The following is a 20,359-nucleotide window of genomic DNA, read 5'->3' on the forward strand; positions in this document are numbered from 1 at the left end:
GAACCAGTGGATGGAAGATCTCTTTCTCTCTCTGTCTCCCCTTCTTTCTCTCTGTTAACTCTGTCTTTCAAATAAATAAATAAATCTTAAAAACAACCAAAAAACCCAGGCAGTAAGAGAACTACTGTGGAGCCACTTGTGTTCTAGTGAATTGGGATTAGGGACCCTTTGTTCAAGGTGACCCATTGTCATTTAAATTTCCCCTTGATTTTTATCTAACCTCTAATAATAGCACATTTGAATTTTGTGTTCTCATTTTCCTTTTAATAAAAGTGTGAATTAGATATGAATTGACTTAGAAGAGGTAGGAGTAAGAAGCTAGAGTCCTGGTTAATATAAAACTAGAAAAACATGGGGCCGGCATCATGGCATGGCAAGTAAAGTCACCTCCTGCAAAGCCATTGTCATATATAGATGCCAATTTGTGTTCCAGCTGCTCCACTACTGGTCCAGCTCCCTGCTAATGACCTGGGAAAAGCAGCGGAAGATGGCCCAGGTGTTTGGGACCCTGCTACCCTTGTGGGAGATGTAGAAGAACCTCCTGGCTCCTGGGTCCTGGCTCCTGGCTTCGGCCTGGACTAGCACAGTGATCATTGTGACCATCTGGGAAGTGAACCAGTAGAGGAAAGGTGTCTCTCCCCTCCCCCAGCCCTGTAACTGACTTTCAAATAAATAAATGAATCTTTAAAAAAAAATCAGGTAAACATTCACATATTGGGCATGGGACCTGTTGCTGCTCCTTGATGACAGGCTGGCAGTGATTAGCATTTTATTTTTCACTGTAGTAGCATGCTAGTGGGAGAAGCTTAGGCATTTTGCAAGGTGGAAACAGAAATACACTCACTCTCACTGAGCCTCAACTCTTACATCTTCTCTTTCTGAAGGTGCACTTACAGAGTGCTATGATGAGCTGGGGAACAGATACCAGCTTCCCGTCTATTGCCTGGCACCACCAGTCAACATGATCGAGGAAAAGAGCGACATAGAGACTCTGGATATTCCCGAGCCACCACCCAATTCTGGATACGAATCTCAACTCCGCTTGCGCCTTTCCACAGGCAAAGACCTCAAACTGGTGGTCCGTAGCACAGACACAGTGTTCCACATGAAGAGACGGTTACACGCGGCCGAGGGGGTGGAGCCGACTAGTCAGCGCTGGTTCTTCTCTGGCAGACCTCTCACCGACAAGATGAAGCTGGAAGAGCTGAAGATTCCCAAGGACTATGTCGTGCAGGTTATAGTGAGCCAGCCTCTGCAAAACCCGACCCCAGTGGAGAACTGAATGGTTCCCAGACCCCGCACTCCTTGTCACCTCCTACTCTATGGCGTGAAATTTATTTTCACTGCTCCGAATTCCCTGTGAATGGATTTAGTTCTGAGGAATTACCAGTGAAAAATTCCATCTGTGATGGAGACCAACAAAAATAATAAGAACACAAAGAGCCAGCCTTGAGACTCCTGTAATTACAATTTCTAATTTGAGAGGCAGTTAAGATACAGATAACCGTTTATTTTAAAACACTCACCGACTATGTAATTGCTGTATTTAAATGATTTGGACTGTACAGGGAACATTGCATACATGAAGAACAGCACCAAGCACCTTTTGAGTACAAAGTTTCCAGAAATACATAAATCAAATTATATGATTTCCAGATGCCATCAGTAACAGTTATAAAACATAAGCCTTTTTTTTTTTTTTTCTTCTTAATGGAAATGGAAAAGACCAGTATTGGAGGTTTACTTCTATTCTCTTCTGGTTTGTTATTCTTAGCTCATGTCATGTGGAGTCATAGAGGAATACAGACTGGCAGATTGTGTCTCGGTGTTGCTGTCCCCACACACCTGTGTTGAACTCCTTATTTACATTTACACTACATTTTGGTGCCTTCCAGCACATTGGTGGCAGGCACCCTTCTGGAACTCTAGGCAATAATTTAGTCAATGCAGTCAGGTCATCAGCTGATACTCAGTTGAAAAGCCTCTTGTCCTCTTGTTGCATAGGTATTTTGAAATGTTTATATAATAATAATAAGGCTGTTTTCATATCCAGGCTTAGGAGGTCACTGCTGTATAATACCTTCATTGATCTATGTACTCTGCTTGAAACTTTTCATAGCTAACTATGACCCCAAATGTGTAGGTCCTGGGCCAGGGAACACAGGAATCAATTACAACTATTTCAACTAAGGATAATAATTTCATTCATTGTATCTTCTCCCACTTCGTAGGAAGGGTATAGGAAAAACCCATTCCTGGGAGAAATATGCCTATCTTCCATCTTTCAGAGAAAAAATTCAACCCTCAATTTACAAACATGGAGGGTTTACTGGCATTACTTAGACATCAAGAGCAAGATGAAATGTTGAGATGTTGCTTTAAACCTTAGTACTCTGACTTAGCATTACCTCTCGTCACGGTCGGCAACAATTTTTCCTCTCTCCTTATTCATTGCAAAAAGGCAAATTAACCACCACCTGCCAGTTAGATTCAGGGCCTTGGAGTTCTGCTGCGATAACCTTGTTCCACACTGTGGCTGCAGCAGAGCTGCCAAGGACTAGGTTTCATAAGGAAGCTTTTAAAGATTCATCCCATAAGTGAGAAGGGGGCTTCCGTGACCAGTGTGACCGAGAGTCCCTGAGATGGAGAAGAGGAGGCAGGAAGACACTCGGGCTCTTCTCAGTGGGAAATACTAAACCTCCACACCTATTTGGATATGAGGCTCCATTATTAATTCTAAAGACAAAATGAAACTTCTGGTTAGTTTAAATGTACTGTTTAAGATGGAATTAAATTTCCTGTGGCCTGATTAAATGTATCTGTAATTGTAACTTAACGTGTTTCTGAGAGCTTTAACTACTTTGCTATTTTTTATTCAATCATTTAAAGATGGTGGCTCTATCTATTTTAGGTTTGCTGATAATTGAATCTCAGTTCAAGAGAAAAAAAGCCACATTAATTCCAAAGGAGAATTTTTGTATTTCAAGATGGATGTGTGAGGGTATTTTGACAGATTGTCCCTGTCAGCAAAAAAGTTGTGTTCACTTGGGTGTCACATTGCACAGCAGCAGCTCTCCAGAGTCTGTCAACTGGGAAAGAACAAAAGGTGTTTAAACTTCAGGAAATGTGGTGATGCCATAATAATCTATGACTGGCAAAAGGTCTGTCTTGTTTGTTGAGGATTTGAACTCTCGTTAAGAGTTTATTTTATTTCAAAGGAACATATTCTCTGGGCATGTTTCTCTAACCCAGGTGAGAAAACCATGGTGCTGTTTAATTGTAAATAGATTGATACAAGATTGGACCAATACTTGATGTGTATAATTTTAGTATGTAGGATTTTTGTGCTTTTTTTTTTTAAAAAAAAAAAGTTCAATTTTTCTCTTTGTCTTTGCCTTTATTCTGGGTTTTTGTTTGTCTTAATATATTTATTGCACATATATATACATGTATATGTATATCTCCTATATATACACACACACACACACACACATATATGAGATCTGCTTCATTCCAGTGAGAAGTGTGAACACTTTCCTCCTTTTTAAAACCTCAACTCAATAAATAACAAGATCATTATCATCACATGTAGGCTCTGCTGTGCCAAACCACACATGGACATTGACAGGTAACACTTCATCTCCTGCATTGAAATCTCAGTCTAAAATAAATAGGTTGTCAGCTTTTCTGGTAAGAATGGTGCTATCATCCAAAACTCTGGGTGGGCTCCAATAATCTGCATTTCCCAGACTCCTGCTGATCTGGGAGGCACTCTGAGAACTTCTGTTACAGAGTATGAATTACCCATAAACACACCAGTCAGCACCTCTGCTTTTTAACTAAAATGATGAATCTTCCAGATGATTCCACACATGTAGGTGTAGACCTGCCTCATTCCTCTTCCTGGCTGCAGTAGGATTCCCCTGTCTGGGCATAGCACAGTCGTTTCAGACTCTGCTGTGGTCAGCGTAGCTGTGCTAGTCTTGCTACTGTGAGCTGTGCACAGTGAATTTCCTCTTAAACAAATGCCCCTGTGTGCCTGTGTCTGTTAGAATGTATTCCTCCATGGCGTGCATTCTGGAGGCAGGTATGGCTCGCCCTCCAAGGAGATTTTAGGATGACTTCTTACTTCCTCATCCTTAACCAACTTTTTTTTTTTTTTTCTTTGAGAGACAGACAGCTCCTATCCACTGGTTTACTGCTCAGATGCCCATAACAGGTAGGCCTGAGGCTTGGAGCCTGGAACTTGATCCAGGTTTCCCACTTGGGCAGTGGGAACCCTATGCCTTGAGCCATCATCTCTGCCTCCCGGGGTCTGCAAGAGCAGGAAGCTGGAATCGGGAGTCTGAGGAGGGCCCTGAGCCCAGGCACTCCTGTATGGCATGTGGCCATGTTAACAGGTGTCCTAACTGCTAGGCCAAGCATACAACCCCTGACCCCTGACCCCTGACCGACTATTGATCTCTGGCAGTCTGGTAAGTGAAAACTGTGTCCTGTGGTTTTGTGTTTTCCTTAGCAGTGAAGTTTAGCATTTTAATTTTTTTTTTTTTAAGATTTATCCATTTATTTGAAAGAGATACACAGAGACAGAAGGACAGAGAGAAGTCCTCCATCCGCTGGTTCACTCCCCAATTAACGGCTGGAGCTGCACCAATCCGAAGCCAGGAGCCAAGAGCTTCTTCCGGGTCTCCCACACGGGTGCAGGGGCCCAAGGACTTGGGTCATCTTCCACTGCTTTCCCAGGCCACAGCAGAGAGCAGGATCAGAAGTGGAGCAGCTGGGACTCACACGTGGGATGGCAGCACTGCAGGCAGCGGCTCCACCCACACCCACTATGCTGTAGCACCGGCCCCCTTAACGTGTATTTTTTTTTCTTTTTTTTTTTTTCACAGAGTGGACAGTGAGAGAGAGAGACAGAAAGGTCTTCCTTTTGCCATTGGTTCACCCTCCAATGGCCGCTGCGGCTGGCACACTGTGGCCAGCGCATGGCGCTGATCCGAAGGCAGGAGCCAGGTGCTTCTCCTGGTCTTCCATGTGGGCCCAAGGACTTGGGCCATCCTCCACTGCACTCCTGGGCCATAGCAGAGAGCTGGCCTGGAAGAGGGGCAACCGGGACAGAATCCGGTGCCCTGACCGGGACTAGAACCCGGTGTGCCGGCGCCACAGGCGCCGGCCTTAACGTGTATTTTTAAAACATTTGTATTTCTATCAATGTTCTCATTGTGTTTTCCCATATGCCTATCACATTTTGCTCTCCATCCTCTTGATTTGTAAATACCCTTTTGATATTGAGGAAATTAGTGCTTTTCTCTCATGTGTTATTTTCTTTGCCCTGGGCAGAAGCAGAGGCAGGATTCAATCCCAAGCACCCTTGGATAGGATGCGAGAATCCAAAGCAGTAGGTTAATCTGCACCCCAACATGTGCCCATAAAGTTGCTCTTAAAAGGGATTTTCTGGGGCCAGCTTGTGGCACAACAGCTTCAGTTCTGAAATGCTGGCATCCCATATCAGAGCAGCAGTTAGAGTCCTGGCTGCTCCGCTTCTTATCCAGCTTCCTACTAATGCCCCTGAGAAAGCAGCAGAGGATGGCCCAAGTACATGACTCCTGCCACCCATGTGAGAGGTCTGGATGGAGTTCCTGACTTGTGGCCTCATCCCAACCTAGCCCCAGCTGTTGCAGCCATTTGGAGAGTGAACCAGCAGATGAAAGATCTCTGTGTGTGTGTGCAATTGGTCTGTGTGTCATTCTGCCTCTGAAATTAAAAAAAATCTTTAAAAGAGAAGGAAGGGCTTCTAAAATTTGATAGTTGGTTCGTGATACCTTATATAGACACCTACCTTAATGATTTCCAGAGAGGAGAGGAAAATTCTCATTCCTGAAACTTTATTCAATGCTCTTCAAGATTTGTTTAGCCAGAACTAGTGCCTGCCATGCCTATCATTGCCTTCCTTTCTCCCTGCCCCTGTTGTGAATCGCATTTTCATCGCTTCCACAGCCATGTCTGTAAGGACATGCCATTGTTACCCTTTATACAGCTCAGGACGCCCCTTGCCCCTGGCACCCAAGAGAGAAGCATTCACTTCACTGTGGCTTCTTCATCAGAACCACACCTGGAGCCCAAGTCTGGTGGCTAAAGCCATCCAGGCTGCCACACCAGAGGTGGCAGCTGAGAGCAGGACAAGCATGGGGATGCCTTGGACTGCAGACCGTCTCCGGCTACCCTCTTGGCCACGTGGTGCTCGCCTGTCAGTGCTCTGGGCGGGCATAGCATCATGTCTGTATTTGTCTGGCAGAGGATCAGTTTGTTCTTGGAGAGTAATTCCAAAGTCTTCAAATGCTCTGCCTCTTTTTCACCCTCACAACACTTCCATGAGATACATTAGTGCAGCCTCATGCAGAAAACAGATTGGAGGACAAGGGACTGGAGTCGTGTTTGGTTTTGCTGGTCCCATCAAGTTTATGTGGGACCATTGTGGGGAAAGAGGAGTTTTGGCTGCTAAACACATTAGTCATGCTCAAAAGCATGTTACTCAAGTCCCATGTCTATTAGTAAATAGAGAGAGGTATGCATAATAAGTAATGTGATTTGTATTATTGCAGACTGATGAATGACAATCTGCTATGTTCCATATAATTAACATTCTGTATAAGGGATTTCTGAGTCAATGACTTCCCAGCTTAAACAGCATCTGCTAGAATGGAAGTGTGTGACTCAGATCCCAGGCAAACAGTTGACCTTGAATTTGAATTCGGATCCCATCACTTAATTCACAGGATCAACAGTCATGCATCTGTGTATCTGGCCCCTAGTATATGGCAGTCGTTGTTGTCATTAATGGGACAGGGAGGGGGGATGCACGAGTGCCATGCCGAAGAACGTTTTCAGATGGTTCAAGGTGGTAAGTAAGTATACACAGGCAAGGGCATGGAATAATGATTTTACCCTATAGATTAGGTCTAGCTGTCCCTGCACCTATAGAGCAGGAAGGAAACAGCCTCTGTGTCCTGAAAAGTCGGTTTCCCCTGGGGATGGAGGCACCACAGCCCAGTTTGAAGTCTCAAGCATGCTGGTGGGCTGAGACTAGAAAGGATTCTGAGTACTGGACTGTTGGTGACAGATGTGAGGGAAATGTTACCTTTCAACTGCCTGGTTCCACTGAGTGGTGGCCATTATTGGGCTACACCATGACCTAAAGAGCAGAGTTGCTCTGAAACACAGTGGTCAAATTGGGACATGTCCCAGAAAAAGTGGTTCCAGAGGCTGGCATTATGGCGCAGCGGTTTAGACCATCGCCTGCGACACCAGCATCCTGTGTGAGCGCAAGTTCGAGTCCTGACTGCTCCACTTCTGATCCAGCTCCCACCTGGAAAGTAGAAGAGGAGGATGACCCATGTGCTTGGACCCCTGCACCCATGTGGGAGGCCCAGATGGGCCCTTCATGTACAAAACAAGGTAAAGATACTTTAATGCTTTAAGTTTATTTGCAAACATAGTAACTGTTTTAATCGGTCATGTTCTCTATATTTCAATTCTCATTTTTTCCAGGTGGCTCTCTGGGCTCACACCCACTTTCCGTGACATTCTCCTTAGGAGCAGAGATTTCCATTTCTCTTTCCCTTTCTCCTTCTCTCTCTCCTTCTGTTTTTCATTCTCTTTCTCTCTCTCTGCCTTCTGCCTTTCCTGGGACTTGTCAATGGAGAAGATAGTATATAGCTTAAATTCCTTGTAATTAAGACGCTTTTGTTGGGGAGGAAAAAAAGAAAAAATTATTTCAGGTAGGATTGGATATATTGCTTCACATAACATCTGGATTGGAATCATTATTTTTTTTTTTATTTTTTTATTTTTGACAGGCAGAGTGGACAGTGAGAGAGAGACAGAGAGAAAGGTCTTCCTTTTGCCGTTGGTTCACCCTCCAATGGCCGCCGCAGTAGGCGCGCTGCGGCCGGCGCACCACGCCAATCCGATGGCAGGAGCCAGGTGCTTATCCTGGTCTCCCATGGGGTGCAGGGCCCAAGCACTTGGGCCATCCTCCACTGCCTTCCTGACCACAGCAGAGAGCTGGCCTGGAAGAGGGGCAACCGGGACAGAATCCGGCGCCCCGACCGGGACTAGAACCCGGTGTGCTGGCGCCGCAAGGCGGAAGATTAGCCTAGTGAGCCGCGGCGCCGGCTGGAATCATTTATTATTTAAAAACTCAGAAATTTAAAGGGGCTTAGTAGTTTGGGCACAATTATAATCTGATTGTAGGCTAGTACTCGGGAATGGAGAGGAACATGGGTCACTTTGGTCTCCTTGGTCAGGTCCAGACACTCCAGGCCAGCCTCTAAGGTGCTGCCCACCATAAGCCATCGCTTTCCACCTTAGCTCCCCGCTGCCTCCTCTTAGCAGAAGGCACCGTCTTCACTATAGCTTCCTCTTAGGATTTTGCTCACACGTTCCCATCGTAGAATCCCTTCCTTTGTCCTTAAATTAAATCGATACACCCTTCCCCAGCACCCATTACTGCCACGTTATTATATCTCCTTCTCTAAATGTCTGTGATTCTGTATGCATGTTACCCAGTGTAGCACTGACTCTCCTCTTCATGGGCCTGTCCATCCCCTCTGGTTTTTTGGCCTGGTCCTAGAACCATGCAGTTCGTTCTTTGAGGGGGGATTTTCCCTCTCTCCTGGCAGGACATTTGCACTTACACGGTCCCCTGTGATGTCAAAATCATGAAAGAGCTCTTTGAGTTCCTGTTTCTTAATATTGAAGAGAAATCTATACGTGTGGAAGTTGCTGGCAGCAATTCTGAGCTCGCCGTCCAGATCAAGCAGATCAAAAACAGGCCGGGAGTGGCGGTACATAAACTGCTCTTCCAGATGGTTCTGTTTGGGAGAGAAACACATCAGACGAGGGCAGAGTTGTGGGTGCCACTTTCTAAACTTGTCCCATCTGGATTCGGATACTCCTCAGCGCATCTCTACAGAGGGGAAAGCAGCTCGGGGTCAGAAACATCCTGTCACCCATGCAACAGGTGCTGCTGCTGCTTCTGCAGGAATCAGTTCTCATCAGGACTCTGGTCACTAACATGCACTTCGTGACATTCGCTGGTGCCCTGGTGAAATATTGCGGCACTGCTGATAAAATGATGACCACACACAGCACCCAAGAACCAGAGTTAGTCCATCATGCTCCCCCTCACCCCCCGCACTATTTTTTCTTTCCTCTTGCTTTTAGTGAAAAGCGGAGCCATCTGATACGCTCCTGATTCTGTGCCACTTTGAGCACGGTGCTAGCAGCCGGCGAGGTCTGTCTGGCCTGTCCCGGATCCCTGACCTGTGACTTGCCTGGTGTGACAGCAGGATGCAGACCAACACGTAGAACTGGTCAAAGCCAATCTCGCCCACTGCATTCCAGTCCAGCATGTCAAACACGATCTTGATCTGTGTCCCTCTCAAGTTGGTCACGTGTTTGAGGAAGTGGTAGAACAACACATCTGTGAAGGCGGGGACACGGATTACTCTGGATGCCCCAAGAGGCTAGACAGCTGGGGGCCAAGAGAGCAGTAACGGGGGAAGTCTGTTGGCCTGGGAAGAACAATGATCTGATTCGGTGTCTGGCTCCACTACGACCTTCCACGGTTCCTCGGGCCTTTAATGGCCCTTGTGGGAAAGCCCAGTGCCCAGGAGTGTGGAAATGGCGATGGTTTCTACCCCAGCTCACACGCTCAAGTGGAGCAGACAAATGTGCACACATCACCTCCAAAGGCAAGGTGATGACATACCAGGAGCCTTCCAAAAGTCGTGGAAAATGTGTATTATGGGGGAGAAAAAAAAAAAGGAACATGGGCTGGTGCTGTGGCACAGTGGGTTAACGCCCTGGCCTGAAGCACCAGCATCCCATATGGGCGCCGGTTCGAGACCCAGCTGCTCCACTTCTGATCCTGCTCTCTGCTATGGCCTGGGAAAACAGTGGAGGATGGCCCAGGTCCTTGGGCCTCTGCAGCCCTGTGGGAGACCTGGAAGAAGCTCCTGGCTCCTGGCTTCGGATTGGCACAGCTCCAGCCATTGCGGCCAGTTGGGGAGTGAACCATCAGTTGGAAGACCTCTCTCTCTCTCTCTGCCTCTCCTCTCTCTGTGCAACTCTGACTTTCAAATAAATAAATAAATCTTTAAAAAAAAACACAGAGCATAGATTTTAGCTTTTTAAATTTTTATTTATTTTTATAGTATCTTTTAAAAGTAGAGAAATACAGCAAGATCTTTCATCCACCCACTAGTTCACTTCCCAAATGCCTGCAAAACCCAGGGCTGGTCCAGGACATAGCCAGGAGCCTGAAGCTCCATCCGGGTCTCCCATGTGGGTGGCAGGGACCCACGCTCTCAAGCCTTCATTTGCTGCCTCACAGGGTGTGCATCAGCAGGGAGCTGGATCAGAAGCAGAGGAGCCTGGACTGGGGCCAGGCGCTCCAATATGGGACACAGGCAGCCCAAGTGGTGACTTAAGCTACTGTGCCAAATGTCCACCCCAGATTTAATTTTTTTTTTTTTGCACCAAAATAAACCTATTCCACTTTCCATGAACTTCTTGAAATAGCATCACATAAAACAGGCACAAAGTGCTGCTTGTGTATGGAAGGGAGAGCTTAGTTCTCACTAGGAAACTATTTGCAAATGCTGACATTTCACCTGGGTCTTTCCCTTGAGATAATTTTTATTTATTTTCATTTTATTTGAAAAGCAGAGAGAGAGAGATGTTGGATACCTAACATTAAAGTGGGAAGTGAGACATCTATTCCTTTTTTTTTTTTTTTTTTTTTTGGACAGGCAGAGTAGATAGAGAGAGAGAGAAAGGTCTTCCTTTTTGCCATTGGTTCACCCTCCAATGGCCGCTGCCGCCGGCGCATCGCGCTGATCCGAAGCCAGGAGCCAGGTGCTTCTCCTGGTCTCCCATGCGGGTGCAGGGCCCAAGCACTTGGGCCATCCTCCACTGCCTTCCCGGGCCATAGCAGAGAGCTGGCCTGGAAGAGGGGCAACCGGGATAGAATCCGGCGCCCCGACCGGGACTAGAACCCGGTGTGCCGGCGCCACAAGGCGGAGGATTAGCCTGTTAAGCCACGGCGCCGGCCCATCTATTCATTTTCTATAAAAGTCTCAGGGGACAGGCATTAGGCAAAGCAGTTACACTGCTTGGGATGCCCATATCCCATATCAGAACACCCAGTTCGAGTCCTGGCTCCTCCACGACTGATCCAACTCCCTGCTGATGGGTACTCTGGGAGGCAGCAGGATATAGCTCAGATACTCAGTTCCCTGCCACCCACATATGAGACCCAGATGTGAGTTCCAGGCTCCTGGCTTCAATCGAGCACAGCCCTAGCCATTGTAGGTATGTGGTAGCACAGCCCTAGCCGTTGTAGGTATGTGGTGAATCTCTCTCAATTCTCCCCAACCACACCTCCCAACTTCATATAAAATGAAAATAAAAGCATTAAAAATTTTTATGGGAGGGCCGGTATGGGGGGAAGAACCACTATATTCCAAAAAGCTGTACCTATGAAATGTATATTTATTAAATAAAAGCTTTCAAAATAATTTTTTTTAAAGTTTCCACATTTTCCAAGCATGGGGGAAGGAAGCAAAACTTCCCCACCACCTTGTATGTTAGGTACCTTAAATGCCACATCTCACTGAACTGTGACAACCCTACAGAGGATGTGGTATCAGAGTGCTTCTATCATCACCTTTAGATATCAGTTAGTCCGATCATCACTTTGACAGGCAGACCAACTGATTGGGGCTCTTGCAAAGCTACAGGTTCTGGACTCAGGAAATGAGGTGTGGGCACAAGGTCCACATTTCTACAAGTTGCTAGGCAATGGGGTACTTCCAGTCCATGGACCACACTGTGGGTAGCCAAGGACCTCAAGGGCAGAGCTGGGATTCAAGGAGGGTCTGGCTGCCAAGCCTGCTCTTTCCACCAGGGCGCCCTGTCTCCTGTGCATGCACTAGTCCATGTTTGATCATAAACGTTCAGAGAACAACTAACTACTAAAAAAGAGCAGAGAAGGATTTGCCCACCCTGGTGCTCACTACTCATCTCTCAGTGGGTATATGACAGGAGAAACAAACATGGCGGGACACCTGCACAGGGGTACGACTGTGACTACCCACAGTTGAATACACAGATCGCAAAGGCTACTAAGGAATTCTTTGTCAACACGTGACTTCTTCTTGCCCATTGATTAAAGAAATTATCTCCCTGCCTCACTGAATATGTAAATCATATCTGTGCAAATTGGAGTCCCTGCTAAGAACACAGGAAGCTGTGGTCATAGTGTCATACTTTGGAGGCTTCTGATGGCCTCTTGATGTCATTTGTCAATATCCCCCAGGAGCAGCATGCTAAATATGTACCCAGTGATGGCCATGTAGTTGCTGCTTGTGGAATGCTTTCACATGGAACTCAGTAGCTATGGAATTGTGTTTTGAACCCCACTGCACTGGCCCACTCAAGTCTCCAAGGCCTCAAGTCATTCCCCACCCTGAAATGCAAACTGTGAGGCTGTGCCCTGACTCTCTGAGGTCACTCTGCAGTTCCTTGGTGAGCAGACGTGAACGCGGGCACGAGCACACCTCTCGGGTATTGCTGCATCAGGGAGTGAGTTTGTTACTAGGGATGTCAGTCTCTTCTTAGCAAACAGCCCTGTGAGACCTAAGTGTGGAGCCAGGGGCAAGCCTTGTGGTGCAATCAGGTTAAGCCACTGATTGGGGTGCCCACATCCCATACTGGAATACCAGTTTGAGTCCCAGCTACTCCACTTCCCATCCAGCTCCCTGAGAGAGAGAGAGAGAGAGAGAGAGAGGAAGGGAGTCAGAAGCCCAGGGCTTCCATCTCCACTTACTTATTTTACAACTAAGTGCCTGGCAGCTGCCTAGGACAGGCTTATTGTGAAGATTTGGTAGCCTTGCATGTAAATATATATGGAAAGAGAAAAACGGGGGCTGGTGTTGAGGTGTAGCACCCTAAACCACCACTTGTGTCGCTGGCATCCCAAATCGGCACAGTGCCAGTTCAAGTGTCGGCTCTTCTGCTTCCCATCCAACTCTCTGCTAATGTGCCTGGGAAAGCAGCAGCTGGTGGCTCAAGTGCTTAGGCCTCTTTTACCCACGTGGGAGACCCAGATGGAGTTCCGCACTCCCAGCTTCAGCCTAGCCCTGGCCTTTGCATCCATTTGGGGAGTGAACCAGTGGATGAAGGATCTCTCTCTCTCTCTCTCTCTCTCTCTCCCTCTCTCTCTCTCTCTCCATCTCTGTCTCTTCCTCTCCATCACTCTGCCTTTCAAATAAATTATTTTAAAAAGAGAAAAATGAAGGCATGAAGTTATGAGAAAAAGGTATCTACTCTTTTTGTTTTTAAAGATTGAATGAATTCTTAAAATTCATTATGGAAGGAGCACTGTACTCTTTGTTTTTAAAGATTGAATGAATTCTTAAAATTCATTATGGAAGGAGCACTGTTTCACAAGTGACATCTATCTCAAGTCAAAATGAATGAGGGAAAAGATGCCTTGTTTATACCCAAGTATTTATGCCCAAGTGTGAGTGTTTTAATTGGACTTTTATTCATTCATGGACTCAGTGACAGTGCTGAGATCTTCAACATTTTTTAGTCACTCACAAAAATCAAGAATTAGGAGAGTTCAGGCAGATCACTCGAGTCCTTCCTCTCCTGACAAATCAGAAGTCAGATCTTGGGGAGGGCATTTGGCACAGCAGGTTAAGCTGCCACTGGGGACCCTGGCATTCCATATAAGAGTGTTGCTTTGACTTGTGGCTGCTCCGCTTCCCATCCAGCTCCCTGCTAATGTGCCTGGGAAAGCAACAGAAGGTGGCCCAACTGCTTGGGCCCCTGCACCCACATGGGAAACCCAGATAGAGTTCCAGGATCCTGGCTTTGGCCTGGCCCAGCTCTGGCTGTTGTAACCATTTGGGGAGTGACTGGCAGATGGGAGATATTTCTCTTTCTGCCTATATAAGCCATAATTACATAGAGGGGTGGAGAGAGAGAGAGAGAGAGAAATGACCTATCTTCTGGTTCACTCCCCAGATGGCCACAGTGGACTGTGCTGGGCTGGGCAAAAGCCAAGATCCAGGAGCTTCTTCCAGGTTTTCCACGTGATGGTGGTCCAAGCACTTGGGCCATCTTCTTCTGCTTTCCCAGGTGCATTAGCAGGGAGCTCGATGGGAGGTGCAGCATTTGGGACTCAAACTGGTGCCCATATGTGATCCAGGCTTAACCCGCTGTGCCACAGTGCCAGACCCAAAATAAGTCTTAAAAAAAAAAAAAAAAAAGATTAAAGTCTTTCTGAGGGGTCTCAAGGGTAACGGCTGAGGCTCAGCACCAAGAATGAGAATTAAAATCATCATAACAAGTACTACTGCGTCCTTAGTACGTGGCAGGCCCTATGCTAAGCCTTTGCCACGCGTCAGCTCTCGGCTCTCCTTGTCATCTTTCCCCCAGCAGTGAGATGGAGCCGGCTGCTTGAACCTCACCTCTGATGAGGAAAGGGAGACCTGCAGAGGGTGATGGTCAGGAGCTGGCCTCCAGATCGCCCCGGGGGCTGCAGCGTGAAGCCCCAGGCGGCAGTTGCGGCCCCGCCACCCCCTCACGCCTCCCTCGGCAACTCGGCTCCGTGCGTCCCCCGGAAGACGCAGGTGCTGACCGCGCGGCTTCCGGTTCTGCCTGGCGCTTAAGGCCCAGCAAACGGTGCGGGGTCCGCGAGCGGGGCACTGACCGTTGAGGGTGTTGTTGTGGTGCGCGTCGAGAAGGTGGAAGTACTCCACCAAGGCTTTCACGTTCCGCACGGACAGCAGGCAGTAGATCTTGTCCAGGTACAGGTACCACAGGAACGAGCCTTGCCTCAGTTTCATCTTGGTCTTCATGGAGCCGAAGTGGCCGGCCGCCGAGACACAATGCAGCGTTCGGCCTCGGAACTGGAATGCAGCGGCGCGCGGCCCAGGGGGAGCCGCCCACGGAACCGCCGCTCCCGCGTGGACACGGCTCCTGCCACCGCCAGCCCTGCTGGAGACCCTGTCCGGCGAGGCTCTGGTGGACGCGACAAGTCCCAAATGGAGATCGCAGACGGTTTAGTTATGAGCGAGAAGGTACTTCTCGTGTGTTCGAAAACCTGGCCACGTGGCTAACGTGATTCCTGAAGTATGAAGGGGTTAGAAAATAAGAAAGGGGGCCAGTGCGTGAAGGGGCTGTAAGACTCAAAAACAAAGCGGACGTAGTAAGCTAAGCCTCCGCCTGCGTTGCGGGCATCCCATAGGGCCGCCGGTTGGTGTCCTGGCTGCTCCTCTTCCGATCCCACTCTGTAAGATGGCCCAAGTGTTGGCATTGCAAGCCGTGACCTTACCCGCTATGCCACAGCACTGGGCCCAAGAGAAGAAATGTTTAAAAACAAAAGTCCAGGCCGTTGGAGGGTGAACCAACGGCAAAGGAAGACCTTTCTCTCTGTCTCTCTCTCTCACTGTCCACTCTGCCTGTCAAAAAATAAAAAATAAAATAAAATAAAGTCCAAATCAGTGAACCAGAAAACAAAGCAGCGGATCTGACTGGAATAGCCCAGATCTCTTTTCTTCTTTTCCAGTGGAAATTTCAAGCATATCCCAAAGTGGAGAGATGTGTTTATTAGTCTATTCTGTTTCTGTATTGACATACCTGAAGCTAGGTACTTTATAAAGAGTTTTAGCAGCTGGCGTTGTGGCAGCGTAGGCTAAGCCACACCTGCCATGTCCGCATTCCATGGCAGAGCACCAGTTTGAGTCCAGGCTGCTTCTCTTGCAATTGAGTTCTCTGCTGATGTGCCTGGGAAAGCAGTGGGTGATGACCCAAGTGTTTGTGCCCCTGCCACCCACATGGGGGACCCCATGGGGCTCCTGGCTCCTGGCTCCTAGCCCAGGCCTGGCCATTGCAGCCATTTTGGGGAGGGAATGAACCAGTGGCTGGAAGACCCTCACCCCCTGTCTCTCTCTGTCTCTCTCTCTCTCCTTGCTTTCACTCTGCCTTTCACGTACATCTTTTCTTTAAAAAGAGTTTTATTTGGCTTACACTTCTAGGAGTTCAAGGGCACGCACTAGCATTGGCTCAGCTCTGGAGAGGAATCTGTGACAGATGTCATCACAGTGATGGGCAGGCATGCAAGGGTGGGGAGAAGGGAGGGGGAGGGGAAGAGAGGGAGGGGAGAGGGAGGGGGAGAGGGACAGGGACAGGGAGAGGGAGAGGGACAGGGAGAGGGAGAGAGAGAGAGAGGAGAGAAGAGGAGAGGAAGCCGGAGATGGGGAGGCACAGGCTTGCTCCTTTAGAACGACTCTCCGGAGAGGACTCATCAGGGCTCCATGGGAACTACACCCTCAATGACGTCATCACTTCCCACGGGGCCCTGCCTCTTAAAAGCTCCACCACCTCCCTCTGCCGCCACCTCCTCCTCCTCCTGCTCATCAAATAGTCACGGAGCTGTGTCCCAGGCACTGCTCTGAATGCAACAGAATATGAACTAGGTGCGTCTCCACAACAACCCCGTCAGCTGGAGACTGTTCTACCTATCCTACAGAAAGAGACAATGACACTCAGACACGTGAAGACTCTCAAGGGTGAGGTAGACTTGGACAGAACCCTCTGCTCTCTGCCTGCCTCCTCCTGCCCCATGCAGGAAAGAGGACGTCTTCCAGTCCTTCAGCTCAGCAACATGCTTGTCCTGGGCTGTAAAACCCAGGGTGGGCTTCTGGGGGGTATCCCTCAGCTGCAGTGCAAGTGGGAAACACCCAGATGAGACCCCATCCATACTCTGCCTGCAATGAATCCTAGTTTCTGCTGTCCCTTGCTGCCTGTCTGCTGTGTGCGTGTCGCCAAAGAAGGCAGGCTCACTGCCAGCACATGCAAAACCCCACGTGGGGCACTGGTCTTTGGGGGAAAGAAAGGTTTTACATGCACGGCTGGCCAACGTGGAGACGGGGGTAAAACCCACATCCATATTCCCCACTAGGGAGCTGGGAGGAGAAGGTGGGAAGGGGGTAGACACACCAACAGGGCAGTTTCTGGTTGGTAGGGCCTGGGCAGGACCATGCATGGATTGGAAGGAGAGCCCAGTCAGCAGATGTTGTAATCTTTGGACCCTTCATTTTCTCAAGTGGTCCGGCTCTTCAATTTCTGCTCATTATCCTATTTTTGGTTCTGAGTGTCATCTGTAGGTCGTAATCCTCCATTGCGTGCATGTGTGGCTCAGCGGGTCATGCAGTGGAAACTTACTGAAAAATATTATTTATTTATTTCAATGGCAGAGTGGCGGTGGGGGAGGGTAGAGACAGAGGGATCTTGCATCTGCTTGTCCACTCCCCAAATGGCCTCAATGGTTGGGCTTGGGCCAGGCCGAAGCCATAAACCAAGAACTCCATCCTAGTCTCCCACCTGGTGGCAGGGACCTAATCATTTGGGCCATCTCCTACTGCCTTTCCAAGATGCATTAGCAGGGATTTGGACCCGAAGAGGAGTAGCTGGGACTCTCACCTGCACTCTGATATGCGAAGCTAGTATCTGAAGTCAGGATTTGGTTCACTGTGCCACAGTGTCACCCCCTTTTTGTCTTTTATGGACTCTTCTATTGGTTGTTATAGTGGTTGTGGCTGCCACGGCACTGGTGGGAGTGTCATTTAGCATGAAAATTAGAGTATAATAAGGTTTGAGGTCTCTAAACATCACTCAAGCAATCATATTACATATTTTTAAAATATTTATTTATTTAGGGCTAGCACTGTGGCATAGCAGGTAAAGCTGTTGCCTGCAGTGCCAGCATCCCATATATGGGTGCTGGTTCAAGTCCTGGCTGCTCCACTTCTGATCCAGCTCTCTGCTATGGCCTGGGAAAGCAGAACGTGGCTCAAATCCTTGGGCCCTTAACCCCTATAGGAGACTCAGAAGAAGCTCCTGGCTCCTGGCTTCAGGTCAGCTCAGCTCCGGCCGTTGCAGCCATCTGGGGTGTGAACCAGCAGATGGAAGACTTCTCTCTTTGTGCCTCTGCCTCTCTTTAGCTCTGCCTTTCAAATCAATAAATAAATCTTTAAAAAATACCAGAACATTCATTTAAAAATTTATTTATTTGAAAGGCGGAGTTAACAGAGAGAGAGGGAGAGACTGAGACAAAGAGATTTTCTATTCCCTGGTTCACTCCCCAAATGACCACAATAGCCAGGCTGAACCAGGCCAAAGCCAGGAGGCTGGAACTCCATCCAGGTCTCCATGTGGGTGGCAAGGGCTCAAGTGCTGGGGCCATCTTCTGCTGCTTTCCCAGGTGCACTAGTGAGGAGCTGGATCAGAAGTGGAGGAGCCAGGACTCGAACCGGTGCCATATGGGATGCAGGCGTCTCAGGCAGTGGCTTAACTTGCTGTGCCACAATGCCAGCATGCCAGCTCTCCTGATGGTCCTGACTGATTTGCCTGAAGGTGAACCATCAGAATGGGAGCAGACACTGAACTTGGCCTTGCAGGCGGTGCCCTCGGTGACATTCAAGCCTGAGTCCTGAGGAATGCATAGGAAGAGCCGCCCTGCCGCCCACAGTGTAAGAACTCACTCTTCTTCTTCTTCTTCTTCTTCCTCTTCCTCTTCCTCTTCCTCTTCTTCTTCTTTTTGACAGGCAGAGTGGACAGTGAGAGAGAGAGACAGAGAGAGAAAGGTCTTCCTTTTTGCCGTTGGTTCACCCTCCAATGGCCGCTGTGGCCGGCGCACCGCGCTGATCCGAAGCCAGGAGCCAGGTGCTTCTCCTGGTCTCCCCTGCGGGTGCAGGGCCCAAACACTTGGGCCATCCTCCACTGCCTTCCCGGGCCACAGCAGAGAGCTGGCCTGGAAGAGGGGCAACCGGGATAGAATCCGGCGCCCCGACCGGGACTAGAACCCGGTGTGCCGGCGCTGCAAGGCGGAGGATTAGCCTGTTAAGCCACGGCGCCGGCCAAGAACTCACTCTTCTTGCAGTACCTGCAAGGCTGTACCACAGTACAGCCTCGCACAGCCTGACTCAGAGAGCTTTGTATGCATTTCTTCAGCGGCTCCTGATGGTGGGCGTGTTCACATGTACACCCTGGCCACTTGGATGCATTCTCGATTTTGTCTCAAGACCATGGCACAGAGAGTGATGTGGGGACAGACACTCCCTCACCTTGGCCAACAGCACCCTTCTCCAAGCAGCTGTGGCATCATGCAGTAGAAAACTATATTTGGGGGCCAAAGCCTGGGTTCTGATCAGCTTGGCCTGTGGGTGTTTCAACTGTTTGATTTCTTGGTCCCTTTTCCTACTCTCTAAGGAAGAAACTGAGCTACCTGAGTAATTTAACATGTGGCAGAGCTGGTGCTGTGGCGTAGTAAGCTAAGCCTCCACCTGTGGTGCCGGCATCCCATATGGGCACAGGTTCAAGTCCTGGCTGCTCCTCTTCCGATCCAGCTCTCTGCTATGGCCTGGGAAAATAGTGGAAGATGGCCCAAGTGCTTGGGCCCCTGCACCCACGTGGGAGAATTGGAAGAAACTCCTGGCTCCTTGCTTTGGATAACCCTGCTCTGGCCACTGTGGCCATTTGGGGAGTGGACCAGTGGATGGAAGACCTGTCTCTCTGTCACTTCTCTCTCTTTCTGTAACTCCACCTCTCAAATAAATCTTTAAAAAAATGTATGATGCAGCTATGGTGCTACTGTGATTCAAAATAAATTTACATTTCACCTTTTTCCTTGGTGCCTGGCACCAAGCGAGCATCTTTTGTTTTTCATAAAGAGCCCCTTTTAACCACACCTGAGTTTATGGAAAGTCCCTGAAGAGAGAGGGCTGGCTGCTCCCCAAGGAACCAAGTCAGTAATTCAAGGGCAGAGACTTCAAGCAGGATTCTCCCACACACCTACAGTGAGGGGAGAGGGGCTCATGATGTAATGGATCACGCCCAGGTACTGAAGCTGCCATAAAAACCCGGAAGGCCAGAGTTCAGGGAGCTTCTGGGTTGGTGGCTGTGTGGAATCGCTGGGAGGTGGCCTCCCCCTCCACCACCAAGAGGCCCAGGAGCTCAGGCCCCTCCCATGGGCCCTACCCTCTGCGTCACTTCCTTCCGCTGTTACTGAGCTGTATCCCTTTATTTATTTATTTATTTTTTTTGACAGGGAGTGGACAGTGAGAGAGAGAGAGAGAGAGAGAGAGAGAGAGAGAGAAAGGTCTTCCTTTTTGCCATTGGTTCACCCTCCAATGGCCGCTGCGGCCGGCGCACCGCGCTGATCCGAAGCCAGGAGCCAGGTGCTTCTCCTGGTCTCCCATGCGGGTGCAGGGCCCAAGCACTT

General features: G+C 48.7%; 3 protein-coding genes across 4 annotated transcripts in view; 2 read left to right on the forward strand and 1 right to left on the reverse strand.

Annotated features, from left to right (window-relative positions):
- The window catches only part of UBTD2 (ubiquitin domain containing 2), a 61,671-nt gene extending 58,332 nt beyond the window's left edge, over window positions 1-3,339 (forward strand). For both annotated transcript variants that reach the window (XM_062188694.1, XM_062188695.1), the window contains exon 3: window positions 885-3,339. In XM_062188694.1, the coding sequence (XP_062044678.1) occupies window positions 885-1,282 (398 nt within the window). In that variant the 3' untranslated portion in view covers window positions 1,283-3,339. The remainder of the gene's footprint in view (window positions 1-884) is intronic.
- A 4,030-nt stretch (window positions 3,340-7,369) lies between these two features.
- STK10 (serine/threonine kinase 10) overlaps window positions 7,370-20,359 on the forward strand; it is a 124,296-nt gene continuing 111,306 nt past the window's right edge. Inside the window, exon 1 of the mRNA XM_062188686.1 lies at window positions 7,370-7,455. Within this exon, the coding sequence (XP_062044670.1) occupies window positions 7,387-7,455 (69 nt within the window). The 5' untranslated portion in view covers window positions 7,370-7,386. The remainder of the gene's footprint in view (window positions 7,456-20,359) is intronic.
- EFCAB9 (EF-hand calcium binding domain 9) lies at window positions 7,522-14,921 on the reverse strand. The gene is made up of 4 exons (XM_062189382.1): window positions 14,786-14,921; window positions 9,336-9,484; window positions 8,697-8,873; window positions 7,522-7,740 (listed from the first exon to the last, which is right to left on the reverse strand). The coding sequence occupies exons 1-4, from the start codon at window positions 14,919-14,921 to the stop codon at window positions 7,522-7,524; spliced, it is 681 nt and encodes a 226-aa protein (XP_062045366.1).

The sequence above is a fragment of the Lepus europaeus genome, chromosome 4 (assembly GCF_033115175.1).
Source record: "Lepus europaeus isolate LE1 chromosome 4, mLepTim1.pri, whole genome shotgun sequence".
Classification (NCBI taxonomy): Eukaryota; Metazoa; Chordata; class Mammalia; order Lagomorpha; family Leporidae; genus Lepus; species Lepus europaeus.